At 42.4% G+C, this 25,554-nt stretch overlaps 1 protein-coding gene across 1 annotated transcript; it reads right to left on the bottom strand.

Annotated features, from left to right (window-relative positions):
* Positions 1–1,270: 1,270 nt before the first annotated feature.
* On the bottom strand, positions 1,271–25,531 carry fsip1 (fibrous sheath interacting protein 1). Its single transcript, XM_076161722.1, has 10 exons — positions 25,255–25,531; positions 25,141–25,171; positions 24,897–25,027; positions 24,721–24,805; positions 24,540–24,620; positions 24,029–24,153; positions 23,698–23,817; positions 21,755–21,916; positions 10,035–10,187; positions 1,271–1,603 (listed from the first exon to the last, which is right to left on the bottom strand). Exons 1-10 carry the CDS (start codon positions 25,414–25,416, stop codon positions 1,493–1,495), a joined length of 1,161 nt encoding a protein of 386 aa, XP_076017837.1. The 5' UTR covers positions 25,417–25,531; the 3' UTR covers positions 1,271–1,492.
* Between the last annotated feature and the right edge of the window lie 23 nt (positions 25,532–25,554).

Here is a 25,554-nt window from a genome sequence, read left to right as displayed (position 1 = left end):
AAAGAAATTGAAAATCAAATGAAATGTATGGATAAAGCTAAAAGAAGGATCCACAGTGGGGATTTGCAGGCTTAAGACCCTGGTCTGATTTATCATCCCCACTAATTTGGATCTTTCACGGGCTCAAAAAGAGCTCTAACTTAAAGCACCAATAAGGGCCGTGCCAGAAATCCCAGACAGCCCCAGTTTGCTCCAGGTCTCTTTATGTTAGAACTGACCTCATTCTTATGGAATGGAGGTTAGTAGACCATGAACAGAGCTCATTGTGTTTCCATTACTTCAAATGAACAATGTAGCTTCCCTTTTGCAAATATAGATCAAATGTGCTGCTGACCGGTAAAGAGATGTACAGTATGTTTTGGTTAGGACCTCTGCTGGGTTGCGATGTATATTCCTGGACAGATCCTGCTGCGGGTTTTGCTGGTAACTGGGCTCAAGCTGGGATTTGACCTTGGATGTTCACCTGGGCGATGTGTTTTTCAGCGCAGTGGAATGTGAGATAATTCCTGTAGTGTGCACGGGGTCAGACTGTGTGGGCGAGGTGACGAGTAAGGTGTACTGGCCTGTAGGTGTCCAGCAGCAGGAGAGAGGGAAAGCAGGAGCTGTGGGCTGAGTTCAGCCAGGTGCAGACCGATTATTGACACTGCAAGTAGCAGCACATAGGAACCATGTCAACAGATCCACAAATCTCCAAAGCAAACCAAAAGGATCGTGTCCAAAGCAGGACATCTTGTTACTGGGACTGTTTTTTTAAATAAACAATATAAAGATATATGGATGTTGCACAGGATCCAGTTTGAGGAGATCATAAAAATCTGATCCCACTCTGAAGCAGATCACCTAGATGGAGGAATAATTGGAATGCTTTGCATATTATGTGATAGGACCTGAACTGGATCTCTCCTGTGGTGCACATCATCAGACACAGTGTTTTATAGGAGAAGACTTCCGTTTGTGTGTTGCAGCGTTCAGACGTCTCCCCACAGACCCACTGCGACGGCTCTGGCTTTATGTGTGCAGTGAGAACATTCTGCGGTCATCATACCCTGCTATTAGATTTAATGCCAGCAATTTTCTGTTCTCATCTATGATACTTTGGTTCAAACAAAGGGTGGCCCTGCTGCTTTGTTTCCTTGTGCAGCGCCATCATTACAAATAAAAACAATGGGACACAATCCAACAACATAAAAAACTTTATTTCAGACTTTTTGGAAACTGAAAACAACCTCAAGGAAATTTTTCCTACAACTACAACCAATTCTATATTATGTAAGATGAAGGTTACTTCTACACAAACATCAGTATAGCATTACAGTTTCCTAGTCTTTTGAATAGCCAGTTATGTCGTATCTATGCTTAAGTCTATTGGTGGAGACAGAACAGTGGAATCCCATGAGTAAGCTTCATTTACTGGAATTCTCACACCACTGTCTTGACGTAACAAGGCCTTAGATGGATTTCGGACTATCAGTCTCTTTTAGGACAGATTCTCTCATGGCGTTCGGCTGCTTGTGTCCATGTCCTCAATCCTCCAGCTCTGTGTCAGCTCGCATTGATTCAGCAGGCTGCGTAACTGCTCCTCTGTAAGCTCTGGTGATTCATCCTACAAGAGAGCATGACGTGATTTAACAGGGATTTATGAGGTGTGCACATCAGGCTAAGAATGTGTGTGTGTTTGTATGTGGAAAAATGCATATATCCATCCATGCCACTCTCTCACACACACTCCCGTAATAACTAAAGACAGAGAACTTTTCAGCTGAAATCTAACTTCCGATGCATAACATCCTCCTCAAATTTGTTCATTTTAGAAAGATCCTTCATCGAGCTTGAAGACCGATAAATCCAGATCAAGCATTCGGTTCCTGCATGACCTGCGATAACAGCACTATGTCGCTATGATATATTGCACTGCTGTGGAAGTCCTCTGTGCAGAGTTGGACGGGGTTCCCGAAAGCACTTCCAGTTGGACAGGACTGTTGTTTTTCTACTGATAAGTCAGAGGCTTCACATGGAGCCTTCAGGGACGTCTTAGAGTTCAAGGAGGAAAACCAAGCGCAGGATACCGTGTTGAGTAAAAGTGTCATAACTACCATGTCAGAGTTCACTGTCGCAAGTGATTTGTTACTTGGCAAAAGTGATTGTAATTTCTGATTTATATTTGTTTGGATACGGAAACCTTCAATCCATTTTCCATCACTTGGCAGGGTTCAAGTTGCAGACAGGCAACAGGTTAAGGAAAATAAGATGTCCCTCTTCCTAGCTGTGTCCTACAGTCTCTCCTGGGATGTCCTTTAAGCTGTCCCAAAGACAGATGGAACCTTTATTCAGTGACTACCCAGAACTCATGACCAGAAGTAAGCATTGCAATGTAGATTGGGCAGAAAATAAGATCTTCATCCCTGTACACTCGCATGACTGCAGATGCTGCACCACCTCACCTATCCTGATCGCTTTGCTTCAACAAGAATAAGATCCAGCCAGAGGTGTTTGAACTCTGCTTAGGGAAGCCACTCAATCCCGGCCTGGAGGGGACAAACGGCTCCTTTCAGGCAGGGTAACATGACCTCATATCTGGAGGAGGAGGAACAAGCCCATCATCTGTAAGAAGCAGAGACGCTTCATCTTAATTCATGTAAGGGAGGACCAATTCACCAAATGAGTCTTTGTAGTCGGTTGCCATGTCTCAGTGTGGGAATGCGATCCAAACTGAAAATAATCTGTTTAGAGTTGTCACTTAACAGACAATTTGTAACAATAACTCCGGATTACTGTTAGTGACCAATGGCATTGTGTGAAAATGTAGAGGAGGAGTAGAATATTGTCATCCTTTAAACATTCTGCGGTGTTACTCATCTCAGAGGCAGACATGTATTATGGCCGTGCAGTTGCATTCACCCCTTCCCCACATCCCGCTGAGTCACTCAAGACAGAATCGCATTCCTGTCCCTGCCAGCTGAGGCTAATACTCTTCATCGATCATCTACACCTCCTATGACCGGACCTCCCTCTGAACCTCTGCAGCCTCGTCTCTGATAGACATCTCCATCACACTGGCATGTCCGCACTTAATGTCCTACAGAATGTAACGGCACCCGCGAGGTCACCGATGGACTGGCTTCTGTTATTCATTTTCAACTCCCGCAATTACCCAGATGCTGCATATCATCTTCTACCAACTGACAGGAGACCACAGGCACCACGGACACATTCCTGCCTTGATGTCCCCTGCAGCACTCCATGTTTTTGTCCTTTGACATACAAAGACATGCCCCCTAGCCTGTAGACTTGACCTTCACCTCTCAGTGGCAAAGGAAGATGAAAAACGTTCACTGAAAGCACAGGATACACAAAACACACAGATTCTGTTCTGTAAGTGGAAACTGACACCTTGAAATTCCTGCAACGGCATCTCAGACATAAAGTTGCTCAAACATGAGCAAGCATTTACTGCAGTTCGAGACCCATTCCAGAAAAAAAATACACCGGCCATTTACAGGCATGTGAGTGTGTGGTGTGTTCTCGAATGAGGCAATAAAAAGGTGTCCCACAGGCCTGCACACTAATGGCTAGAGATTCCTTTAACCACTACCAGCCGTCTCAGACATGGGAACTATATGTTGGCAAGAAAGGAGAAAAAGATGCTGGAAATCTGAAAATCCTGCGACCCCTCTAAAGTGGTTGACCTCAAGTGACCTGAGTGCAAGGAATGCCGAGGGACTCCTGTGTGTGACTGATGTGCTTTTCCCCCTGTATGTCTCTTCATACGAAGGAGACCTTTCAGGGGAAAAAGACATTTCTCCAGCCTCAAATTTCAGGTGATTCAGACTGTTTCTGTGTTCTTTGTACAAGAACCAAAAAAGAGAGTTTGTCCTGTCTACTCCTCAGACGTCCCCCCGGCTTTCATCGGTCCAAATATCACAAGAATGGTTGAGCCACCAGTGAGGAGCCAGTGAGCAGTGCTTGAATTTTGTTTTAGTTTATTCGCTACTCTGATTTAGAGGAAGAATGTACCAACATCTTCTTCTTCTTCTTCTTCTTCTTCTTCATCTTTGCTTTCTTTTGATAGCTAAAATAATTGAGAGAGACTAATGCTCTCTCTAGTTTATTTTACCTATCAAAAGAAGGTGGACACCTGTCAAATTTGCCAGCCATTTATAGTAAAACAGTAAGAAATATTTTGAAAGAACAAAGGTTAAATTTCTCTGGCATGGTCCAGACATTAATCATATAAAATTTTGTGACAATTGACCCAAAACTGTAGGAGGAGTTACAACAGGTGGTCAGGTGCAAATGGGTGTGGCCTAAATTGCTGAATGGTAATCGACACAAAGAATCCAGTGCCAACATCAAGCTGACTGATACCAAAATCAGTCAGCTTGATGTTGGCTTCTGTCAGACAGATTCAGATCTTTACTCAAATCTGCAGACTGAACAGAAACAGAGTTACCAGATTACATGTGGAATTTTAGTAAAATCTTGCTCTGTGCATAAAATATTTAAAATGTTAGCATATATTTAGTATGTGTTGTTTGAAATAAACGTAGAAACAATCAGGCTGATGAAAAGGCTGTTTCAATTGTCAATATGAGATTATCACATGTGACTAGTGATGTCTCACATGTGAAAAGTGATGTGTGTTAATGTTACACAGCTGCCAGCATCTCCATCTTATCAAGTCTGTTGTTGAGTCTCAGGGGTTTGTGGAAAAAATATATGCCAGTGCACTGAGATTATTTCAACCTGTTTCCAATCAATCATTAATCAACTTGTTTGAAGAATCTTTGACAAATGAGCGTCAGGGCCTGGAAACAAGACAGAATGAGTCAGATCCCTTCATGTGATTCTAGAGAATTCTTCAACAATGTCGGCCATGTGTGCAGATTTTCACAAGCTTAAATATTTTGGAGAAGACATTTTTTGGTCGCAAATTTGGTGAAAGACACAATATTTAGAAAATGACACCAAAGTGCTAAAGCCTTCCAGCTATTCAGAGCCGTTTCTAGGTCGAGTCTCAGCTGGCTGGACACCACATTCATTTTGGTAAACAGCAATTGAAAAGCGCTGCGTTCACAGGAAAGCCATCCAAAGGCAATAAATGATTTGTTTCACAGTGAAACTCTCCCATGCTGCTTATCAGTGACTTGGGAACAATGAAGGTGGGACGCTTGTAAAACAGAGGTATTATCTGACCGAAACCAACAGGAAATAGAGGATTAGGGCAGGAAAAGATAGAACCCTCAGCTCAGAATCCATACACACAACTAAAAGATTTTTGTTTGTTGCTCGCATGTCAGGTTCGTCTTCGAACTGGCCTCATATTGTCTCTTTACATGTTCACAGCTTTGCTTCATATAAAATTATGTACTCTCATTTGATGGCTTATTTCTCTACGTCCCTTGCTAGATTCTGGGCCAGCTCATATTTCCACATTGAGAGCGTCAGAGCTGAGTCAGAGTGCTGAGTTAAATACGTAAATCAGTAAATTTTCTTGACCGGGACTTGTGCAGCTTTGAGAGTTGCTATGCTTGGCAGCCTTCCTCCCAGCCATACATCCTCTGGCATAAACGTGAAACACAAGCTGGAGGTCCAGATCCTCTTACCACCGATAATTCCTTTAGGGGAAACTCGCGAGCCTTGACTGTCAGCTTTCTAGAAAGACTGTTTATCACCTTGTGCTAAACAGTCAGCGAACAAGACTCATACGGTCACAAAAACACAAAACGGTTGTTCTGGGACGTATGGGTGGCTGATTTAATAACTTCTAGACATGGGTTAATCTATTGAGAAATGGGCAGTGTGCCTGAATAGTCAAATTAATCCTTACGTCTTGTCTGTCTGGTGGTTATTGGCAGAATCATAGCTCGTCCAGACGTCTGGAAATGCTCCCTGCGCTCTACCTCCCCCACCTGCTGTCCAGACCCAGCTGGCTCTGCCTATACCTTCATATTTCAACCTGAGTTTATGTTATATAATTCAGTCAGGTCAGTAAAGCTTTGTGTAAGAGTATATACATGAGCTTACAGAGCAACATCAGCACTGCTTAGCAACTCCTAGCTGCATTCTATCAATTATTTTCAAAATTGATTCATTAACTGATTTTTGAATATTGATCAAGTGGATTGTAAAGAAACATCAGCCCTTTTCTTAACGTAAGAGGGACAACTAATAATCATTTAAATACATATTGGGCCGATTTGATGTGGATGCAGAGAATAAAGTTGTAAAGGGAATAAGAGCTGTTGTCTTAGCTGGAGTGGGCAGCACAGCTTTGGTGTTCTGTCGCCGTGACTATGACTGCAGAATCTCATCTTAGCTCAGCACTGGACACTGTGGAGTATTTCTCCCTGTGTGTTTGAGGTTAACGTGTTATTTGCTCTCCAGACGGGAGAGTCCAGTTCCTCTCAGGGTGGGCCAACCTTAGACCTTTGGCAGGAGATGAAGCCTCTCGGCCGCTGTCCTGTCTCAGTTTCCCACAATGAGACAAAACGCCAAAGCTGTTCGGCCTCTGGCTATGTGTCCTGCAATGTCCACTTCTGTATAGCTCACTGTTGGGCTCCTGTACGTACACATTTCAAGCCCAAGTGTAGGCGTCTCATGTTACAGGGTCACTGACTTCAGTCACATACCTGAGCTTTATCAAGCAAAAAGACCCAGGGGCCACAGCCAGAGGAATTCTATTCATCGGCTCCTATGTGCGCAGGTTTGTCTGTGCGGCCTCACTCACAAGACAAACACTGCTTTCCACCCTCGTAGCTACACCTATGACATCACTGTGAATGGATGTAACCCTGTCAAATAATGTGCTCAGGGGCCATTTGGCGTGGCTCAAAAAAGTCATTACATCACTCATCACATCGTCTTTTCGAAGCCATCAGCTCTTTAGTGTATCAACAATGGAGGTGGGGAGACGATCCACAGAGGCGATCATCAGTAAATCATTCATATTGTCTTGCAGGTGCAGCTTCATGTTGTGAAGTGACATCATCTAAAGGCGTTATCAGATTTTTTTTTCACCTGAGCCCATTTAGCAATTTGAGTAGCTGGGGTTGAACTTCACTTTTAATGCATCGGTGTGTGAGGCAGAGCTACAGTATATGCTTTACTTTAAGAGTTGATACAGCAGCAGATGGGGGCAGACAGTGTAAGAAGCCAACAGCTATCAGCCCGTAGCTGTGGAAGGAATGAAGCAGACCAGAGGATGAGAGAAGTGCAGAGGAGAATCCCTTTTTCTCCCTGGCTGCTATTTTCTGGCAAACTTCATCTGCTGTGGAAAAAGTGTTGCGAAACTGCAGAGTTGGCAGAACAAAGGGGCCCAGCAATGTCTGAATAGTGAATCTAAGAGCTGCAGGCCAGGTTTAACCTGCCACGGGTGGATGCCCACTGTGAAAGTACTGTGTGTAATGCCCCGCTATGCTGTCAAGTATCATCGAGCTGGATCCTGTTTGTTAACAATTTCATCCCGATGCTCTGGGGTTATTCAGGCATGCAGTATTACTTCCAGATTCAACGTGAGGTTTTCTGTGAGATCTTTGAATCCACCGGGTCAGGAGTGGTAATGTAAACATTTTCCACCTGATCCTTAAAATCAGACTCAAATATATTTTCAAATATAATGTGTTAAAATACTCATCTGATTAGTGTTAAAGTTCAGCCCCATTACAGAATCCAAGGATGATGTGCGAGTATGATTGATGGCCTGATTAGAGCAAGTGGGTCATCCTGTCACCCTGGGATTGTCCTTCCTTTTCTAGTTGATATAGGAAAGCAGCCAGCTGAGGCCTGTAGCCCCTGTGATCTGCCTCTTCTTTATTTTAGCCCAAAAGAAATTAATCATCACACGGTGTAGAGTAAGGACAGCCCAGGCAAGGACTTGCATGGGGACAACGCCCTGCTTTGTATATATGTCAAGGCCCTGCAGCATGAGGCAAAATATTATCAACCGTAAATGATGGAAAATTGGAGGCGTTAGGAGAGATTCCTTGGAAGGTGGGGATGGGGGGGGGACTATGTTAGGATTGTAGTGAGGAGCAACAGCGTTGACGCACAAAATGTGTGTCTCAGATCTGAATCCAGCGCAACACAGCTTCAGTTTTAAATAAATCACAGCAAAAAAAGTAAATCACATTGATCGTTGTCTACACTAACGCTTGAATTCTCAAGGTGAAGAAGAGCACGGATCTGTCGTCCCCCACTAAATTATATCAACAACCGGGAAACCCTTGACTTTTAACCTTAACATTTTCCACCTCTACAGTGGCTGAGACTAAACATCGTTGCTAGGGGTAAAACATCAAATATTTAATCTGTCTTACAGGTTTATGGAGATTTTTGTCTTAAATGTCTAAACACATTCCTGAAACAGATGAGTGAAGCGCTTACATTAGCTGCCTTCTCTGGAACGCAGTCTTGGACCACATTATCATAGTTTATATGTGTTTAACTTTATGGACTGGAGTGTCCAAAAGAGGGATATCGCCTCATACAAGGTGGTATTAGTGGTTAGAGTTTATGAAGTGCAACTAAGCAAGTGTAAATGTGTTACCGCAGTATACAACCCTACATCACTGGTGATAATTGGTGTGGATTTATTCATCTAAAAGGCTGTTCCAGACTAAATCTTTCTTTTCTTGCTCTTCTCAGACTAAAGACTAATGTCACGCCCCTTGGCACACACACACAAGGTGCACAAACATGTTAACATTTGAGTTATGGATGTTATGCAAATCAAAGTTCTCCATTTTACGAGTATGCTTGCGCTTGTAAAGCTGCTTAAGAATTGCTCCCAGAGACATGCCAATACGAATAAATCTTCTGTAGCCACAACACTGGCCTTATAGTGCTAAGAATACACACGTGCCGTTCACATGGCACCCGCTGGGTTCATTTCGTCTCTTATAAAATTCTGTAACAGAGCTCGATGCAAAGATCACGTCGCTGCACTTGTGGTTCAGAGACTGGCGGTTTTGATGTTTTGAGATCATAATGACATAACAGTTTCCTCAAACGAAGCTCAAGTTAATATGCAAAGAAAATCCATTTGCTTTTCCTTAATGAGGACAAAAATAGGTTGCGCGGCATGGTGTCGTGTTTGATGTGAGGGCGTGGCTGTCACTGTAACTCTTTTACTACCTGACCATTCTGTGAGTAACAGAGGGACATCTTTTATGTTTAAATTAGGCTTATACGCATCATGTTGTGGTTCATCACTGTGAGAACCAATGTGTCGGTTAAATGATGGAATAAAACACACTTGAAGTTCCATGTGAAGAAGTAAAAGCAGGGCCTAGCCAGTGCCTCTTTGCACAATGACAAAGACAAACTACTAAATTTATTCTTTAATGTCCTCCCCTCATGCACACAAAAACTCACAAATGTCAGGGAAAGCAGAAATCAGACTGATCCACCTTTGTTCGTGGAACATTCTTGTGTTGCGCCTTTAGCTACAGGGTTTTGGGGGGAGTGTGACTCTCTTGAGGTTGTAACTCTGCCGAGGCTCCTAAAACTAGACAGGGTTCAATGGTTTCCAGGGAACGATGTGGACATCGAATCCCCTGAAAGAAAGGTATAAAGTCATGAAACTCTAACAGTGGACAAAAGCCTATCAGCGGATTTATCCATGTCTTCTGATCAAACCCAAGAACAAAACAAAGCAGAGCGAGGAATGTAACTCCTGACGGAATGCATTAAAAGCTAAGATAAACATGGTATTAAGCTGTAAAATTGTATCAAAGTCAGTGAGTGAGGGAGTGAGTCACTCCTGAGACATAATTCATTTGCGTCCAGGGAGATAAAAGAAAAACAGCGAGAAACATAGAGAAACTATCGGCCTGCAGAGACATGAATATTGCTTGTGATCCAGCATCTCTGAGAAGCTATGTGAGAATGAGATGAGAGCTTGTATTCATTTGTCATACACGTGTCTGTTGATGGGAGCATTTGGGAGTACGACACATAGATTGTGTGTGTGTGTGTGTGTAGAAGAGGTTGCGTGTGTGTTCATGTGTGAACAAACGTAGCTGCTTTGAACTCACAGTCATCTCCTGGCCCTGCTCCAGCATCTCCAGCTGCTGTTGGATCTCGTGAAGGCGCCTCTCTTGCCCTCTCCATTCCTTCATATCCTGCAGGACCTTCTCTCCTGGCTGCAGGTCCCCTTCACAGTTCCAGCCAACCTCTGAGCCACGGCCCTGATACACAACAGGCACGACACACGGTGCTTACAGGGAGAAAACAACTCATCTCAGATGTGGATGTGTGTATCTGACCAAAGAGGTGCTGGAGTCCTTGTGGTTGCCACTCAGAAACATTGAAATTTGGATCATAACCATCAAGCAATTCATCGTAAGTAATCTGTATGTTTTCCATTCCAGCCAGACTTCTAACTTGATACCCCGTCTCCATCTTTGGAGTATCAAACCCTCAACCCCCTGTAGGCTGGAAACCTGGCTCAGAAGAACTTCTAATTTCCTCATCGGGGGAGAGCAGCAGCTTTGGTCTGCTTGAATTTAGTTGACATGGATTCCAATGGATACCAGAGGAAATTCACAGAAGAAAAAAGTGAACAAACATCCATGGAAACATTTTGAACCAACCCAAAGTATAATACACTGGTGTCCATTCATGTGATCCACTTCTGCACAAGATCAGCAAATTTTGAATTAGTCTGGTTGGTTAAGAGTTTGGTGAGACATTGAAGGCACATTTTTAAAAATGTTTTGCTGAGATTTCAATATTCTTGCAAACTAACTATACCGTCTTATTGTCTCATCAGAGATCAACAATATTCTGGCTGATGCGCAAACAGAAGTTTGTCTCTTATTTTTGGTTAAATGTTTATGTAAAAAATCTTTATCAAAAGTTTGATCTTGAAATCATTGCTGGACTGTTGTCTGTAACCAACTGAGCAAACAGAGAGCAGAGAAGAGGATTACACTGCAGGAGTAATTTGAGAAGATTCTATGGCGATTATATTGTCTGGCTTTGTTCCTACTGCCAGAGCTGGTAACCAATGGACTCCATTGTAGTGACAAGAACAACCTGCTGAGGAAAGAACAAACCTTTGTAGGCCTTCAGGCAATGAATGTTTCAATTGATATTATCGAGGAGCAACAATGTGCTTATCATAAAATCTTAATATTGCGGCATGTCCTCAAACAAATACTTTGATGTAGAGACAAATTTGGACTTTTCTTGTTCCTGTAGTTCAGTGCTAATGCAAAACAGAGTAAATATCCTCATTACAAGGGTTGAGAAAGCCCCATACGTCAGCTTTAGTTACAGCTTTACAAGAGGTCCAACATAAATCACACGTTTATGGCATCCACATGCAGTGGGTTGACACCAAAAACATTAAGGTACATCCAAAGCAAATGCTGAAAATGGGTCAGAGGGAAATGGGAGAGTCACGCCTGGAGGATGGACAGATGAGAGGAGCTGGAGAGCTTGTCTTTCTGACCAGAGGATGGGTTATTTTCACTGGGGTATGGCTACAGACAGAACATTCTGAACTTCATTATGATACTTAAGATGCCATGGAGAAGGAACAAGCTCAACAGATGTAGAAGTGTTGCGTCAAATCAGGTTATGGTGGAAAAAACAAGGCAGAGTGAAGTGTAGACTGACCAATAAATGACCTGTGGTAAGGTCACGTTTTGACCTCTAAAAATATACAGCTCCTCTATAATAGCAGCAGCTGGGTCAGAAAATGGTGGGTCTGGGAGGATGTTGTCAACCACAGGGTTGTTTTGGAGTTGTCAGCCCTGTGCCATGTAGTTGAAATCTCCATCTCTGTTGGTTAGTCTGGTTGCCAGGCAGCATATATGATCAAATAATGTTGAAATTGATGGATAGTTCATGAAATGCTGACATGTCAGTCCGGACGTGCTTACTGAAATAGTAGGTTACTGGAGACAGCGGTATCCATAGAAATGATGTGCTTAAACGCTAAGTTACTAAATCCATATGACACATTTATAATAGAATGTAATCACAGTTAAACCCAGAGTGAGTGGAGAGTTCGGTGAGGTTGGCCAGTATGGTTAAGCAAATGAATAGATGCTTTTCCTTTTTTGTGTGTGGAATAGTTTTGTTGGTGAACGCCATTAAATGATATAAAGTGCATCGCTATACATGTTGCCTAGTGTATGTAGCTTAAGTTTGGAGATGGAGTTCATATATTTTGCAGAAACAGGAATCTCCGAAGATTTTCCGAGCACATTCTGCCAAAGTGTGTGTGGCCTCACCTACCAGTGGCCTACAGTACGTCTCCCTAAGGGAAATAATGACAGCTTCTATCTGAAGCCTCTTTTAAGTGGTCGTTACTAGAGCCCTTCAGTTAAGACTCACTCATCCAGACTACAAAAGCCAGGACCACAACAGGATTGGGCCCCTGTCATGCACCAGAGTGAGAAACGTGGGATTCCAAGCAGGCAAAATAAAAATTAAAGTCTAGCTTTACCACTCTCCTCACACCACTAAATGCATGTTTCTAAAAAAAGTCCCAATCTTTGGGAGAAACAGTTTATTTCATTTGGAAATGATAGTTGCCCCACTTTTGAAGAACTGTATAGAAAAGTGCAAAATTGGATGCAGGCATAGCGCTAATAAAGCGATCAGTGTCCCAATTCTGAATGAATTCGGGATTTTATATGTTCATTAACCCAACTCTCTCTGTCTGAATTACTAGCATATTAAGTCTGGTAAATGTAATTAAAGGGTATGTCCACAGTCTGTTAGTGTATATACAATACTGGTATGACTAATTATAGACAGACAGATGGTCTCAACAAATTGCACATGTTCTTTGCTCACTTTATGCTCTTGGTGTCTGGGCCCTGGATCTTCAAATTCACGAACATACAAAGAGCCTCTTAACAGCAAGATCGGAGAAACTCAAATAGATTTATGACATTTGTAATACATCCTGCTTTTGTGTTTTGGTTTGCTGAGTCATCTGGCACCAGTAGTTCAGGACAACAGGACTTGCTTTTAGGCTTAAAAGACATTTCGTCACTCATCCAAATAGCTGTTATCGTGGAATAAATCCTGAAAGGGTGATCAGGTATCGTATCACTTATTACACAGCCACTTATCAGAGAAGAAGTTGTCATTATTCAGCATATTCTTTTAAAAATGAATCATTTTAGTAATGAATTTATTACTATTTACATGCTTCCCTTGAGTCCCATTGTGTTACTCTGTACCAGCCTAGCAACCACGCTGATAAACAAACAATGGCAGCAGAGTCGAACCTACTAACTATCTACTTAATATTAGCCTGTTTAGAGTTAAAGTTGAATTTCACATTTCCATTATATATGAAATGTGACGTAGTAAATGTGATACGCACTGGGACATTGATCTTGACGTCTTGTTGGCGTAGGACCTGTAGAGATGTATTGCTCATGCAGACTCTTGCAGAGTCAAAAGGATATAACTCCTCTCCAATGCTGCTTGAGTAAAAGCAGCACAGTTACGTATTTATTTTTACTTTGATACCAGGTTTGTTTTGCCCCTCCTCATACAAATCTAAATGGCGTGTAACTTCTTCATTACAAAGGTTTGCTCAATGCAATTACAAGAAATGAGCACAACAAGTTCAGATTTTGTTCCCAGGCACAGGCGAGGATGCACACTAAATACTCTTTGCTCTTGTGCCAGTCAGATTGTAGTAGTGATTCATTTCTTGGACAAGACTAAAGGAATATGGTTTCTTGGGGCTTAACAGGCTCCAGCTATTGTTGTTGTCATAATTATGGTATTTCAGCTTCTCTTCCTAGAACGTGTAAAAGATTTAACTCAATATGGGGTCAGACTTAGTGTCAAAAAGACTGCAAAGGAGAGACTTGGGTTTGTGTTATCTGACCATCAGAAAAATGCTAGTAATTGGTTCTCCACTGAGTAGCCACTTGAGTTGGTGGCAAGCTGAAAATCTCCAATAAACACATCACCTGCTGTATGTAGGTCAAAACGTCCCCAGGAGGTTCACAAGGATCTGGACTTTGTTTTCTTTAACTATGGAAAACATGTCAAATATAATTACTATTTTAGATCAAAGTATGTCAACCTATTGATGAAATATGAAATGAGTCTTGGAATTTCACAATGCATTATCGTCAGGAGTTGATAATAAGAATGGAATTGTAGATTAAGAGTAGGAAAAACTGTATGTAAGGTAGAGTATACTATCTGCCAAGTGCAACAAACTTGAATGCAAAGAATGTTATAAAAACAAAGGGAAAGGCCAGACATGCACGCTATAAGGACCTCTGGGAATGTAGCACTATGCTGCTTCGATATGAAAACCTGAAAAATAGGAAAAGGACTAAAAAATAATGGTTTAATAAATGTATTAAATGGTTGCTGACACCTTGCAATCAATTTTAGTACATCAAAAAGCACCAAAACATTCCATCCCGACAGTGTCATGGTGTCTAACCATGAAACAGCTGCTTTGCGTGATGGATGATCCCCCGTTGTCCAAATGGGAGAAAATTGTAAGTGAACTTTGGATGCCTAACAGTGAAGTCGTATAACAATATTACATTGACTTTGTGAGACACTGGAGGGAGCCACTGAGACTAGTAGCCTGGAACTTCTCTGCTTTAATGCGAGTTAATACTTTGCGATTTGCCAAATCAAACAGCTGGATCCCTTTGCAGACGCTTTCTTTCACCAACAGCAACACAAACAGGTCAAACAATTAGGTCAGCTACATGTATTGCTGGTCTTTTGCGTCCTGCCATGATTTGTATATTTACAAGTTAACAAGGCTGCTGATTGTGTGTGCCATTAGGAGTTTACGAGAACTGTCGGTAGCGAGACTAAGCAAAACAGGGCCAGCACATTCTGAAGCAACTAATTGATGGATTGTCAATGAATAAGACTCCACACAAACTGATTCTTACGAAGAGTGTGCTGACCACATCTTCATACCTTTACTGATCTAAATTCAAAGGCGATAAGTCATGGAGAGGATTCTTCTAGGTATTTTCGTACTCACAATATGAAGGGTCATAAAAATTCAAATGAGGGGGAACAGTCACATTCAACATGGTGGCCAAAGTCAGCAACCCTTGCCAATCACTGCAGAAAGTGGGACAAGGCTCCAGAAGGGTCGTTTTTTAAGAATGTTACAAAAACATTCAGAAAGCCAGTATCCAACCCTTGACACTATCCAACATTCCAGGAATCAATGTGGTTGAAGCATGAAGCAGCCATAAAACAACACAGCACCCGTGACGAGGAGCCCTAAATTATATGTAAAATGTCTGCCGGTCATTTCGAGTGACTCATTTTACCTTAAGATATAATGAAACCCATGTCTGTATTTGGTATCGCCACATATTGCTTCTCGAGCAATTAATTTCTATTGACTGGAAAATATAGTCCATACTCCACTTGCAAACCTAATTGACAAAAGATTCAACTGTGATGGTGTTTTCTTTGTGTCTCCTTTATGGCCTTTGCACATTGTAAAAGGATGGCGCTGCTGTGAAAAGTAGAGCCAGCCATGCTGACTCACACAGAGATGCCTGGTGTTGTTCAGACCAGCATGCTGCTCTCTCTGGCTCTCTCTGACTGTTTCACTCCCCCCGTCTCTCCTCATATCTGAGGTTGTGTTGTAGAAACGGGCTGTGCCACGTGGACCCAGGCTACCTGCCAAATCCTGTCTGCATGCCTTGCCACGAGCACTCCCTGTGAGAGCTCAGGAGTGAGCTGTTCGGAAGCAATGGCTGAGAGACTGTTGACTCCTCTCCCCCCCTTTGTTTGTCTCTGTCTCGCTGGGCTGACATTTTGCAAAGCTATGGCCTTGTATGTACTCATACGGACAGCTCAGAGACACAGACTGTCAACCTGCCACAGATGTGGAGAGGCAGTGGCTCAGCGGGTAGTGCTTCCGCTTGGGAACCGGAGGGTCGCCGGTTGGAGCCCCTGCCGAGGTGCCCCTGAGCAAGGCACCGAACCCTCAATTGCTCCCCCCTCTGCGAAGGGTGGTAATGTAATGTAAGTCGCTTTGGATAAAAGCGTCTGCCAAATGATCGTAATGTAATGTACATAATGAAGAGCATAATAATCTCTTTCTGTCTCCTCTGTGAAGGTAGACACACGTAGATCTGTCCAGTGCAAAGAAAAAAGTTGGAAAAATATTGCCCCAGGAGACACAATGTCAAGTATGCACAGTATATCATCCTCTTATGTCCCACAAATGATATTTGCTTATATCCAAGTAATTTCTCCTGTCCGGTTACAATTTTGCAATAGTGTGTTGGATCACTTGTAGATGGCTTGATGATTGCTGAGCATTCCTGAGGTATTAGAAGATTCACATTTGGGTCATCTGGACTTTTTGTTTTAGGACTGAGGGTGGTCTGGAACAATCACTGTTGCACAGATCAAAACCTCATGATGGATCCAACAATCAAACAGGCATATTGAATGCAACACTGCACTTAAATGTGTTCTTTACATCTAATGAAAACGATTAGAGACGATTAGTAAGTTGAAGGCGTCACTGTTCAGGTTGTGAAAATTCAGAGCTGCAGCACAATCAGCTTTGTAAAATAATCTTGTACATGTGTGTGATTTTCACACAACAGAAGACTCTCTGAGTATAATGTCTGCTCTTTGCGGTATTATAAAGAAGTTTAAATATTTGCCAAATAATGACACAGTCACAGTAAATGTGAGGACAGGGCTTAAGAGTCAGACTGTGCTAAAAAATTATTGAAAGCATCTGGAGGGGAAAAGGTCCAAGCCTATTTTTTTGCATTTCTTTTCCAACAGTGACATGTACTGTGTAGTATCAAGCAACGTAGCTGACCTACATTTCAGATGCCTCTCACTTAGTCAGCATTGTCCACAGATACAAACTGTTGTGGCAATATTCTCTCCTGCTATTGTGATGTTAGACCAGTGGCTGCTAGAGCAGATGAGCATTGTGCCTAAATAATTCTCAATGATACAGTTTATGAAACTAATGAGTGTAACTTTCAGACTTGAGAGCTCAACTCATGACAAGGGGAAAACAACTCCAAACTGCTTCTTAACTGCTTAACACCCCTTAGAGAGATGTTTATAAGAAGACAATAAACTGGGTCTCACGGGAATTATAGGGATGGGAAGGGTGTGGAGGCTTCTGAGTCAAGTTCTCCTTGTAAAAAACACCCCGCAAGCCACATGACAACCTGACATCTCAATTTGCGCCAAAAAGACATATTACCAGACATTTTGATTTTCAGTGAATGAATTCCATTGAATTTTAAGATAACATACAGCATATTACATATCCTCTTACTGCTAAGTGGTTTACCAGTGTAGCGAGTGCTGAACATTGGACCCAGCCAAGCCTCAGACATTTGTACAGGGACGACATGAATTCACTTCTATTTTGAATTGTCAGTTAGCGTCCTTTAAACATTTCTGTGGAAACAAAGTCTTCATGTTTTAGAAGTACAGTTTCCTCCTCATCCTCACGGGTAAAATTGAATTCCTATTTTCCGCTGCCTTCGGTAGCAAAACATGCTGTTCAATTTAAAATTACAGAGACTCTTTTTTTAGTGTCTCTGTAGTTTTGTTCCAATTTTAAAGCCAATGAACACAAAGCATCTGGAAAACGATTACAGATTGAGCTGAATCGTTAGGGTAAGAGGTCAAAAAGGTCGAAATCTGACTTAAACATGTAAACAGGGCAGTTCACAACTAATTGTCATGAACTCTGCTGTCACTTTTGGACTTCTGTTCTTCTTAACCAATCTACGTTGATTCAAAATGCAATTGAAGGATCTTGTTTGAGGTTGTCCTGTACTACATTATTACAGTGCGCTCTTACTTTGAAATAACAGTGGCTTTTTACAGCAGCTGTGCAGCAGCAGCAGCACATTTAAAGCTCTTGAGTGTTACTTACAAGCTACTTACTGACTTAAGTCTTAAGTATTTAATATTGTAAAAACAAAAAGTGAATTTTATAGGAATCTCAAGGAAATATGAGAGCCAAACTTGCCAACCCTGGTGATTTTAACAATGTTTTGCTTCGGGATGGACTGTTGCCTCCGCTTTTCCCGACTATAATAAGGTACCATAACTTTGCACACTGCAGTCCACAACTCCTGCATGCCGGCCACACTGTGATGGTCAAAGGGCGTTTTCGACCCCAAACTCCGCTCTCTGACTCAACGTTGGTTCTCATCAGAAACCACATAAAGTGCCTAAGTGACCTCATAGCCTTCCATCAAAACGTAGACAACAACACAGCTGGAGTTACTATGCAAACAGTAGAATTCAAACCTTGTTGATTAGGGGAGGGATCTTCTGCAGCCAAAGCTGGACAGTGACTGAAACCTATTATCCCATGCATGCCTTTTTCTTGTAACCACGCTCACCAAAGTCACATTTGAAAGAACACAGACACACAAAAAAAACATCAGCAGCTATTCTGATGAGAAAATCTCCTCTTTTGGCTTCAAAATGTGGGTGGTGCAGGCATTACCGCACGTTGGTACAGTAGGAGGGCTGTACTGTACATTAACTATGTGCACCAACAGCTGTTTGTAATGATTAAAAAAAAGCTACTTCAGCTGAAGCATGAAAATGGAGGAAAAAATGAAGAGGGAGCAGTGCTGTCAAAAGTACAAGAGTGTCCAAGGAAAACAGTGTGCAAAGTTTGTGTTTTGATTCTATCCAGTGGATGGCTTGATCTTTTCCCAAAAATCAGAAGAATCATACAGATCTTTTTCTCATAAAGACGCTGCAATGTGGCCATGTGGAGCGGCCAGTGAGGAGTTCTACACAGCATCAGCAAATACTGAGCTCCTCTGGGTTCAGAAGATTAGGTTACAGCATGGACATGTGCACCTCTCATGCAGTCCATGCAGTATGATCTCCACCTGCCAGTGGTTTGTATTCCAGCGATAGAATGAGAAAGGACTTCAAAGACAAAACAGCGGTGCATTGGTATGGGTTTTATCGCTAAAGATCTTATGTCTGACCACCTCTGTGCTCGCCTCCTTCACCTGCTACCATCAAACAAAATGCAAATATCTGCAGTCGAGAACAAGTCCAAACAATGATCCAAGTTGATGATTAGCTGCAGTATCAGCTAGAAGGACTGCTGGACGCCCATCAGCCCTCTGTCAGCTTCACATGTTCAGTGCAGCAGTGCGCCATACTGCACGTGTTAATGTCCAAATGAAAGGGAAAGCCTGAGCCTTTTCTGGGGCTGGCACTCCTCCATCTTGACCAGCCTTGTAATTATGCTCTAATGGGGGGGCTGACTGTCCTCTGTGGCAGTATCCCGGCCGGTGCCAGGCCCCACAGACTGGATCCACCCTTGCAGGCTCAAACCAGGACCTACTTAACCCGGAGAGGTTAAGACTTGGGTGATTTCACATTTCACAGGGACATGTTGGCTGTTTGTATCAGTTTATGAATCATGACTTATTGGGAAGTTGGAGCCAAGATCTACAGTCACAGAATCAAGTCCTGACTGATCCTTTATGAGTGACTCCTCAGTAGGGAGTGGTGAATATTTCCCTCTCCCATGTAAAACGTGACAGATCATCGATCTGACATTGCCAAGCCCAGGAGACAACAGCAAACTTGGAAATCTGGGTCATGGTGTAACATCATGGAAAAAAAATAAGTTAGAGAGGTGTTGAAACAGAGATATGATGATCTCCTTCTCTTCTGTGCTTGCATTGGAATGAACCAGCACACAAACAGGTTCCAGTGCTTTCCAAATGGCTTCAGTTAGGAAAGCTGACTGGTGCGCGCTACTGCTGAGAAGAAAGGTAACCGCAAAACAAAAGCATATTTACTTTTATGACCACCTTTAGGATTTATGGCCACTGATCTGGAATGAATGACTGGCTCTGAAAGAGATTTATGATGTGTGCAGTCCATCTTTAATGTATGCCACAATAGTAAAACATGATTAAGGTCGGGTAAAGAAATGTCCACTTTTGAAGCCGCTCAGGTGTGGGATTCATCAACTTTCTAGTTTTTGGTTCACATACTGTGTGAAACGATACGCAGCTTGATTATCCAAACAGAATGTTTTGTGAAAAAAATATTTTTTTAGCAGCTCGAAGGCAAATCCTCTAAAAGCCACCAGAGAGACAAAGGTTTCGCCTCAATGTTTGATTCATATTTAACAACTTTTGTAAAGTAGGAGTTCAGCGCTAATGGGGAGCAGATGACAGTTAGATGATGGGGAATTGTAAAACTAAAGCTCTCTTAACTACACAAGATGATTAAAGGGAGGCGATGTAAGTAACACATCCAGGCTGCCCAGTAATATCACAGCGTGTACTGTGGGCCAAACTGACACTCCCTCTCATTTGGAGGATTAGAGTTTTATTACAGAGAGGAAGATCGACTTATTTTAAAGAAAAGTCCCACTTAAAGCAACAACAACGACAACGGCTATTGAGGCATCACAGTGGGAGTCTCATTCACTTCAACTATCTGGATTTTTCCAACTGATCGTGCGGACTAAATGGCTTCACTGCATGATGTCACTTCTCTCACTGTGGGCTCAGAGGGCTCAGTGGGTTTTTCACTGAGACCACGACATCAGCTTGTTTTCTTCTTCTCCACTTTGACGGATACATTGCTTCCATCAACAGCACACAACTGTCGCCAATAGTCAGTATGCATATCCGCCATCTGTCCTCGGCAGAAATACAAGTTGCTAGAACACCAGATACAAACAATATAGGGACACTCTCACCAAAGCTTTGCTCTTCGGCGCCACTAGTGGTCAAAAACAACACATGACACTTATACTTGGAAACTTGGAAAAAGGCTAAACTAAGGATTGTGACTTTCAGTAATGACAACAATAATGTGCAATTACAACCCTGGAACTGATGGATTGTTGCTTTTCTCCGTCTAAATCCAAAATGTGATTGCGATAAAAGGCACTCTGAATTCACTAAACTCCATTGTAAAGTATTTACGACTTAAAAAACATCTTTTTCCACTGACAAGCTTTGCTAATGATGAGCATGCCATCTGGTGCTGGAAACGTAGTGAGATAAGGTCCTGAGATAACTCACTGAGCTCATGTCTAGGAGTCGTCCCAAACCCAGGACTGAGGCCTGGAAAAATAATATTATGGTTATAAATATCTGTTAAGTTGGTTCTGCACAGTTCAAACCGCCTACTGATGTGGTAATGATGTACAGATCATATGCTAAACTTGGACTATATGTTTGAAAGGGTGAACATTACCCGTTGTGGTAGTGGTCAAAGTTTAATTTTACAGTACACACATGTAGCTTTGGGAATGGATCACAAATTAGCAATCACAACTTCACAAATAAGGATATTCCCACCATGGCCTTTTAGAATAAATAACAACGTGCATTAAATGTACCTCTGCCCATTTAGATATCTCATTATTAACACCACATGTGAAGCAAATTTCTCAATATTTCTTTACATTGTTGTTTGCTATAGGCGACTGTGGGGCCTGAGGCAACACTGTATAGCCTTCATGTGGAAACAGTGAGGTAACCTTAAATTCTAAATTGCAGCCGTCTACACATTACCATTTTCCACTTAAAAAGAGAGGTAAGACTCCCTGAGGAGCAATAACAAGACATTTTACATGCTGCTTCCATCGATGCCCTACTGAGTTGACCTTGTAATAAGTCTTAATGACCTCAGGGCAGCCCGGGATGGTGCCTTGATGAGTTAATGGCGTTCCAGGAAAATGCGTAGCGATCATTGAATAGGACTCGTGGGTGCATACCTGAGACATGCTGAGGTTTGTGTAGGAGCTTTGTAACGAGGGAAGTTCTTCAGCAGGAAAGAGTAGGCGAATTTTGGAGTCGATTTCAATCAGCTGCTGCATTTCGGACGGCTCCGGGGTGTAACCATGGCCTCTAGGGACAGACGCAGCCCACTTGTCCTGCTGGAAGAGAATAATCAGTGAAATAACTGATGACTCGCTAACTAAATGACCCTGCTTTATTTTGTGGCAACCTAAATCACGGTAACTGATAAACATTTCAATTGAATTGGGAAAGAGGTACAAGTGTGACTCTAGCACTTGGTATTCACTTCTGGATGGTGAACAGGAAGCTGATCACTCTTCTCCACTGAGTCTGCCAAAGTATTAGGTCCAATACCAAAAATTGAACAACTGCCTCGTCCTCACAATGAGTTGCTGTCCCTCTAGTCTCCCATTATATTCTAAAGAACACAGTGTGTCGGTGGAGAGTGATCAGGGCCCAGCAGGGAGGTGGGAGAGAAATGAGAAACCGGTGCTTGTCTCTGAAGCCAGAGAAGCTCACACATCTACAGAAGGAGGAGCTGTGACCGCAGACCATGAAGATCTATCAGGTAGAAGAGAACAGTCAGTGATGATGGTGGGTGGTATTCATTGAGTAGTGCCATCAGTGAGAGTATCATAACAATGCTTTAGGTAGCAGATTTGTACAGGTCAGTCAAATAGATGACATCACAGACTAAAGAGCCAACATCATCACAAATAAATGATCTTGCAGAATCACAAAAGTGTGTGAGACAAACAGTGAGCAGCAGCTTGTGGCTGATGTGGGATTTTGGTGAAGTCCACAAAAACTTGCAGCAGCCAAAGATTCTGTTGTCATAATTATTGTGCTTACGGTTCTATGATCATTCCTAACAGCAATGCCTTGCAATAACAGGATGTCTTCCTCTGGCCAATAAGAAACCCAGAGCATCTACTTGTCCCTCACTTTGGTATCTGCCACCACAATTATTGCAGTATTGTTCTAAAAGTCAAGGCAAACATCATAAATAGAGTGGCCAGACATGCAAAAATTCTGGCAAGCTGTCTCACGGATGTAGAGTTGTCGGGGTCAAACTAAATGGAACCGTATGTGTAAGGTAAGTGCTTCACTGTGTTCCCTCTCACTTCCCAAAAGGCTTCATCCCATCTGACTTCAAACTGGCCTCCGAGCTGCCAAATGAGCCATTAAAGCAAATTCAAACTGAAAATAAAAACATTTGAAGTTTGCATGGTGCAGGTGAGTGCACAGTGGAACAGTCTGCTGCTCCAGGTGGTCTCTGATGAATCATCAAAGGAAAACAAGAGGCCTCAGTCTCTTGGCTTTGGTTGCTTTGAGTTTTACTGCACGTTTAGCACCTAAAAGTCAGCTATATGAAGAATCCTGACCTCTGAATTTCACGCAAAACTCCACATAGGGTGATCAATAAAACTGATCCGTAACATTCAGAATTCTTTGTGAGTTGCATGTGACACTTGACATCTGGTTCATCGTCTGAAAGGCTTTGAGGCCTCGGACTTCTGCCCAGAGGCCGTGGGAGCTGCCAAGTAGTCATTAAAACAGGGATATCAGACAGATGTTACGCTGCGTGCTCATGTGAGGACCAAAATGTGTGTGTGAGTTATTGTGCCTCTTCAAATGTAACGATGTGATTCAATAAGCCAATTCCTCAAAATAATAAGAATTTCCAATAATAACATAAGAAGATGGGAGCCATTGTATAAATCTCTTGACTTGTTGTAAAATGCGGCCCAATATCTCCTGCTTATAAAAAAATGAATACACAGTGTTTAAAAACAGGCAAGCAGGGAGAGTGCAGTGGACAGACCTCCACCCATGAGGGGAAGTATTAAGACACTTGAAAATGAGAGACACTCATCCTACAGCATATGTTGTCTATTAGACTTCCAAGTCAGTCTACCTCGCTGTCTGCACCCCTGGAACCGTCCTCTTCCTCTTGGTCTATTTCTCTGAGGAGCTCGGCCAGACGCTCTTTCTGTCTCTGGGTCATCAACACTTCACCCCTCTCACCACTTGTCAGCTATTTAAGCAAAACGATAAAGACATTTTAAATCATTAATCACTAGATATTGCAAATCTCTTCATTGGTGCCCAGGCAGGCTTAAGGCATTTCTTTTTCATGAACTGGAGACAGATACTTTCCACCCTGGAAAAACAAACAGACAGGAGACTCGCTCAGTTATGTGATATACCCCCGGATTGCATTTGGCCTAACATGAACTTTGACATACCTTAATGTTTCTCCTGACAAAGTCCTTTTGTTTTTCCTTGCCGCTGCCTTCACTTTGTTGTTGCTCTGTCCCCTCCTGGCCAACTTCAAATGGTTCTGGGGAGCTGTTTCGCCTCCTTTTACCGACTGGAGAAGTCATGCAAGTCAATATAAAGATAAAGAAAGAAGAAAATGAAGAAATCTATGGGAGAGTAGAACCACAAGTTCATAGTTCATACAGTATATTATAATTTGATTCTTGTGATCAAAGAGAGATTAATATCTATAGTTATTTTCAAATGACAAATCAATTGGCAAATGCTTGTTTGTGAGATCATGGTAAACTGTTCATTCATATTTGGAAAGTTGCTGTAATGTCAGAATTTGGACGCTGCTGCCTGTAATAGTCTGAACACACAAGTGGAAAGCTCGTTTCCTTAGCTTATGGCGCCATCTTGTGCACAGTCCCCAGAAAACACCATCAACACTGACCAGAACAGGCATAATGCATTTTCTGTGACTCTTATACTCACTTTGCTCCATGTTTCTGTCATTTTCAAGGTAAAGACACTGAGTTTGAAACATGGACAGAAAGTCATCCTCCGCCTCAGGCTCTGTGGAGTAAAAGAAGACATAAAGATGAGTCTGATAAGTGCCTTAATGTAGAACACCTTGTGATATATGATATACAGTATAATGCTAATGTGCTTTTACCATTACTGGGTGCTTCCAGAGCCAAAAATAGCCTTGTGTTCACAGCCTCGGCATCACGCTCAGAGTAGCTTTTGGGCTTATTTTCCTGAAGAAACAGGCAAAAATGTGGCATCATGGACATCTGAGCACAGGAGGTGTAACGCAAACACAAACACAAAAACACAGACTGCGTGTACCTCCAGCTCCTGCCAGAGGTTTGCTTTGAGTTCCAACCGACGGCGCTTGATCCCTTTTTCGTTGAGGATCTCAGCAGACAGTATTTCATCCAGTCTTCTCATTTCCACGATGGCTCTTTGTAGTTTAGAATCTTGGATGGATGGAAGGGAGAGAGATAAGGGGTGGGGTAGGTATGTAGGTAGGTATTTAAAGTTCAAATTTAAAGTTTAATGTTTTGCCTAATAGTGGACATCTTCTACTCACCTGTGTCATTCTCTTCAGAGCTGCTCTTGGCCTAAATGAAAACGTTTGTTATCTCAGGGTAAATGTGTCATTTTAAAGTGTTGTACCGCTAATGTGTGTCGTCTCATTCATTACCTTAATATCTGCATCGTCGTTGGTCAGAACAACGAGGCTAAACGGAGAAGTTGGAGTAATTCTGTCATTATGCGGTAATGACACACTCGTCACACGGCTGCCTATTTGCTCACTCGATGCGGGCCGCGAAATGTCATCTAAACTACCTTTGATAATTTCCATGGTTTGAAGGAAAACACGCCAAAGCGACGTTTATCCGAGTAGTTTGAGTCGTCTTGTACCTAAAACAACACGAAGTTTCCCTGCGCGTGTTTGGTTACTAAGGAAGCACAAGTACCCGGATGTTGTATCTACGAACTG

The sequence above is a fragment of the Genypterus blacodes genome, unplaced genomic scaffold, assembly GCF_046128005.1.
Source record: "Genypterus blacodes isolate CSIRO-AG114 ecotype Tasmania unplaced genomic scaffold, CSIRO-AGI_Gbla_v1 ptg000112l_1, whole genome shotgun sequence".
Classification (NCBI taxonomy): Eukaryota; Metazoa; Chordata; class Actinopteri; order Ophidiiformes; family Ophidiidae; genus Genypterus; species Genypterus blacodes.
This window is presented reverse-complemented; position numbering and strand designations above follow the sequence as displayed.

Coding starts and splice junctions, on each gene's coding strand:
- fsip1 (XM_076161722.1), bottom strand. CDS start 25,416: ATGGAAATTATCAAAGGTAGTTTAGATGACATTTCGCGGCCCGCATCG. Junction 24,806..24,896: donor ACCTCTGGCAGGAGCTGGAG/GTACACGCAGTC, acceptor CTGTTTCTTCAG/GAAAATAAGCCCAAAAGCTA. Junction 10,188..21,754: donor CAAACCTCAGCATGTCTCAG/GTATGCACCCAC, acceptor GTTGTGTATCAG/GGCCGTGGCTCAGAGGTTGG.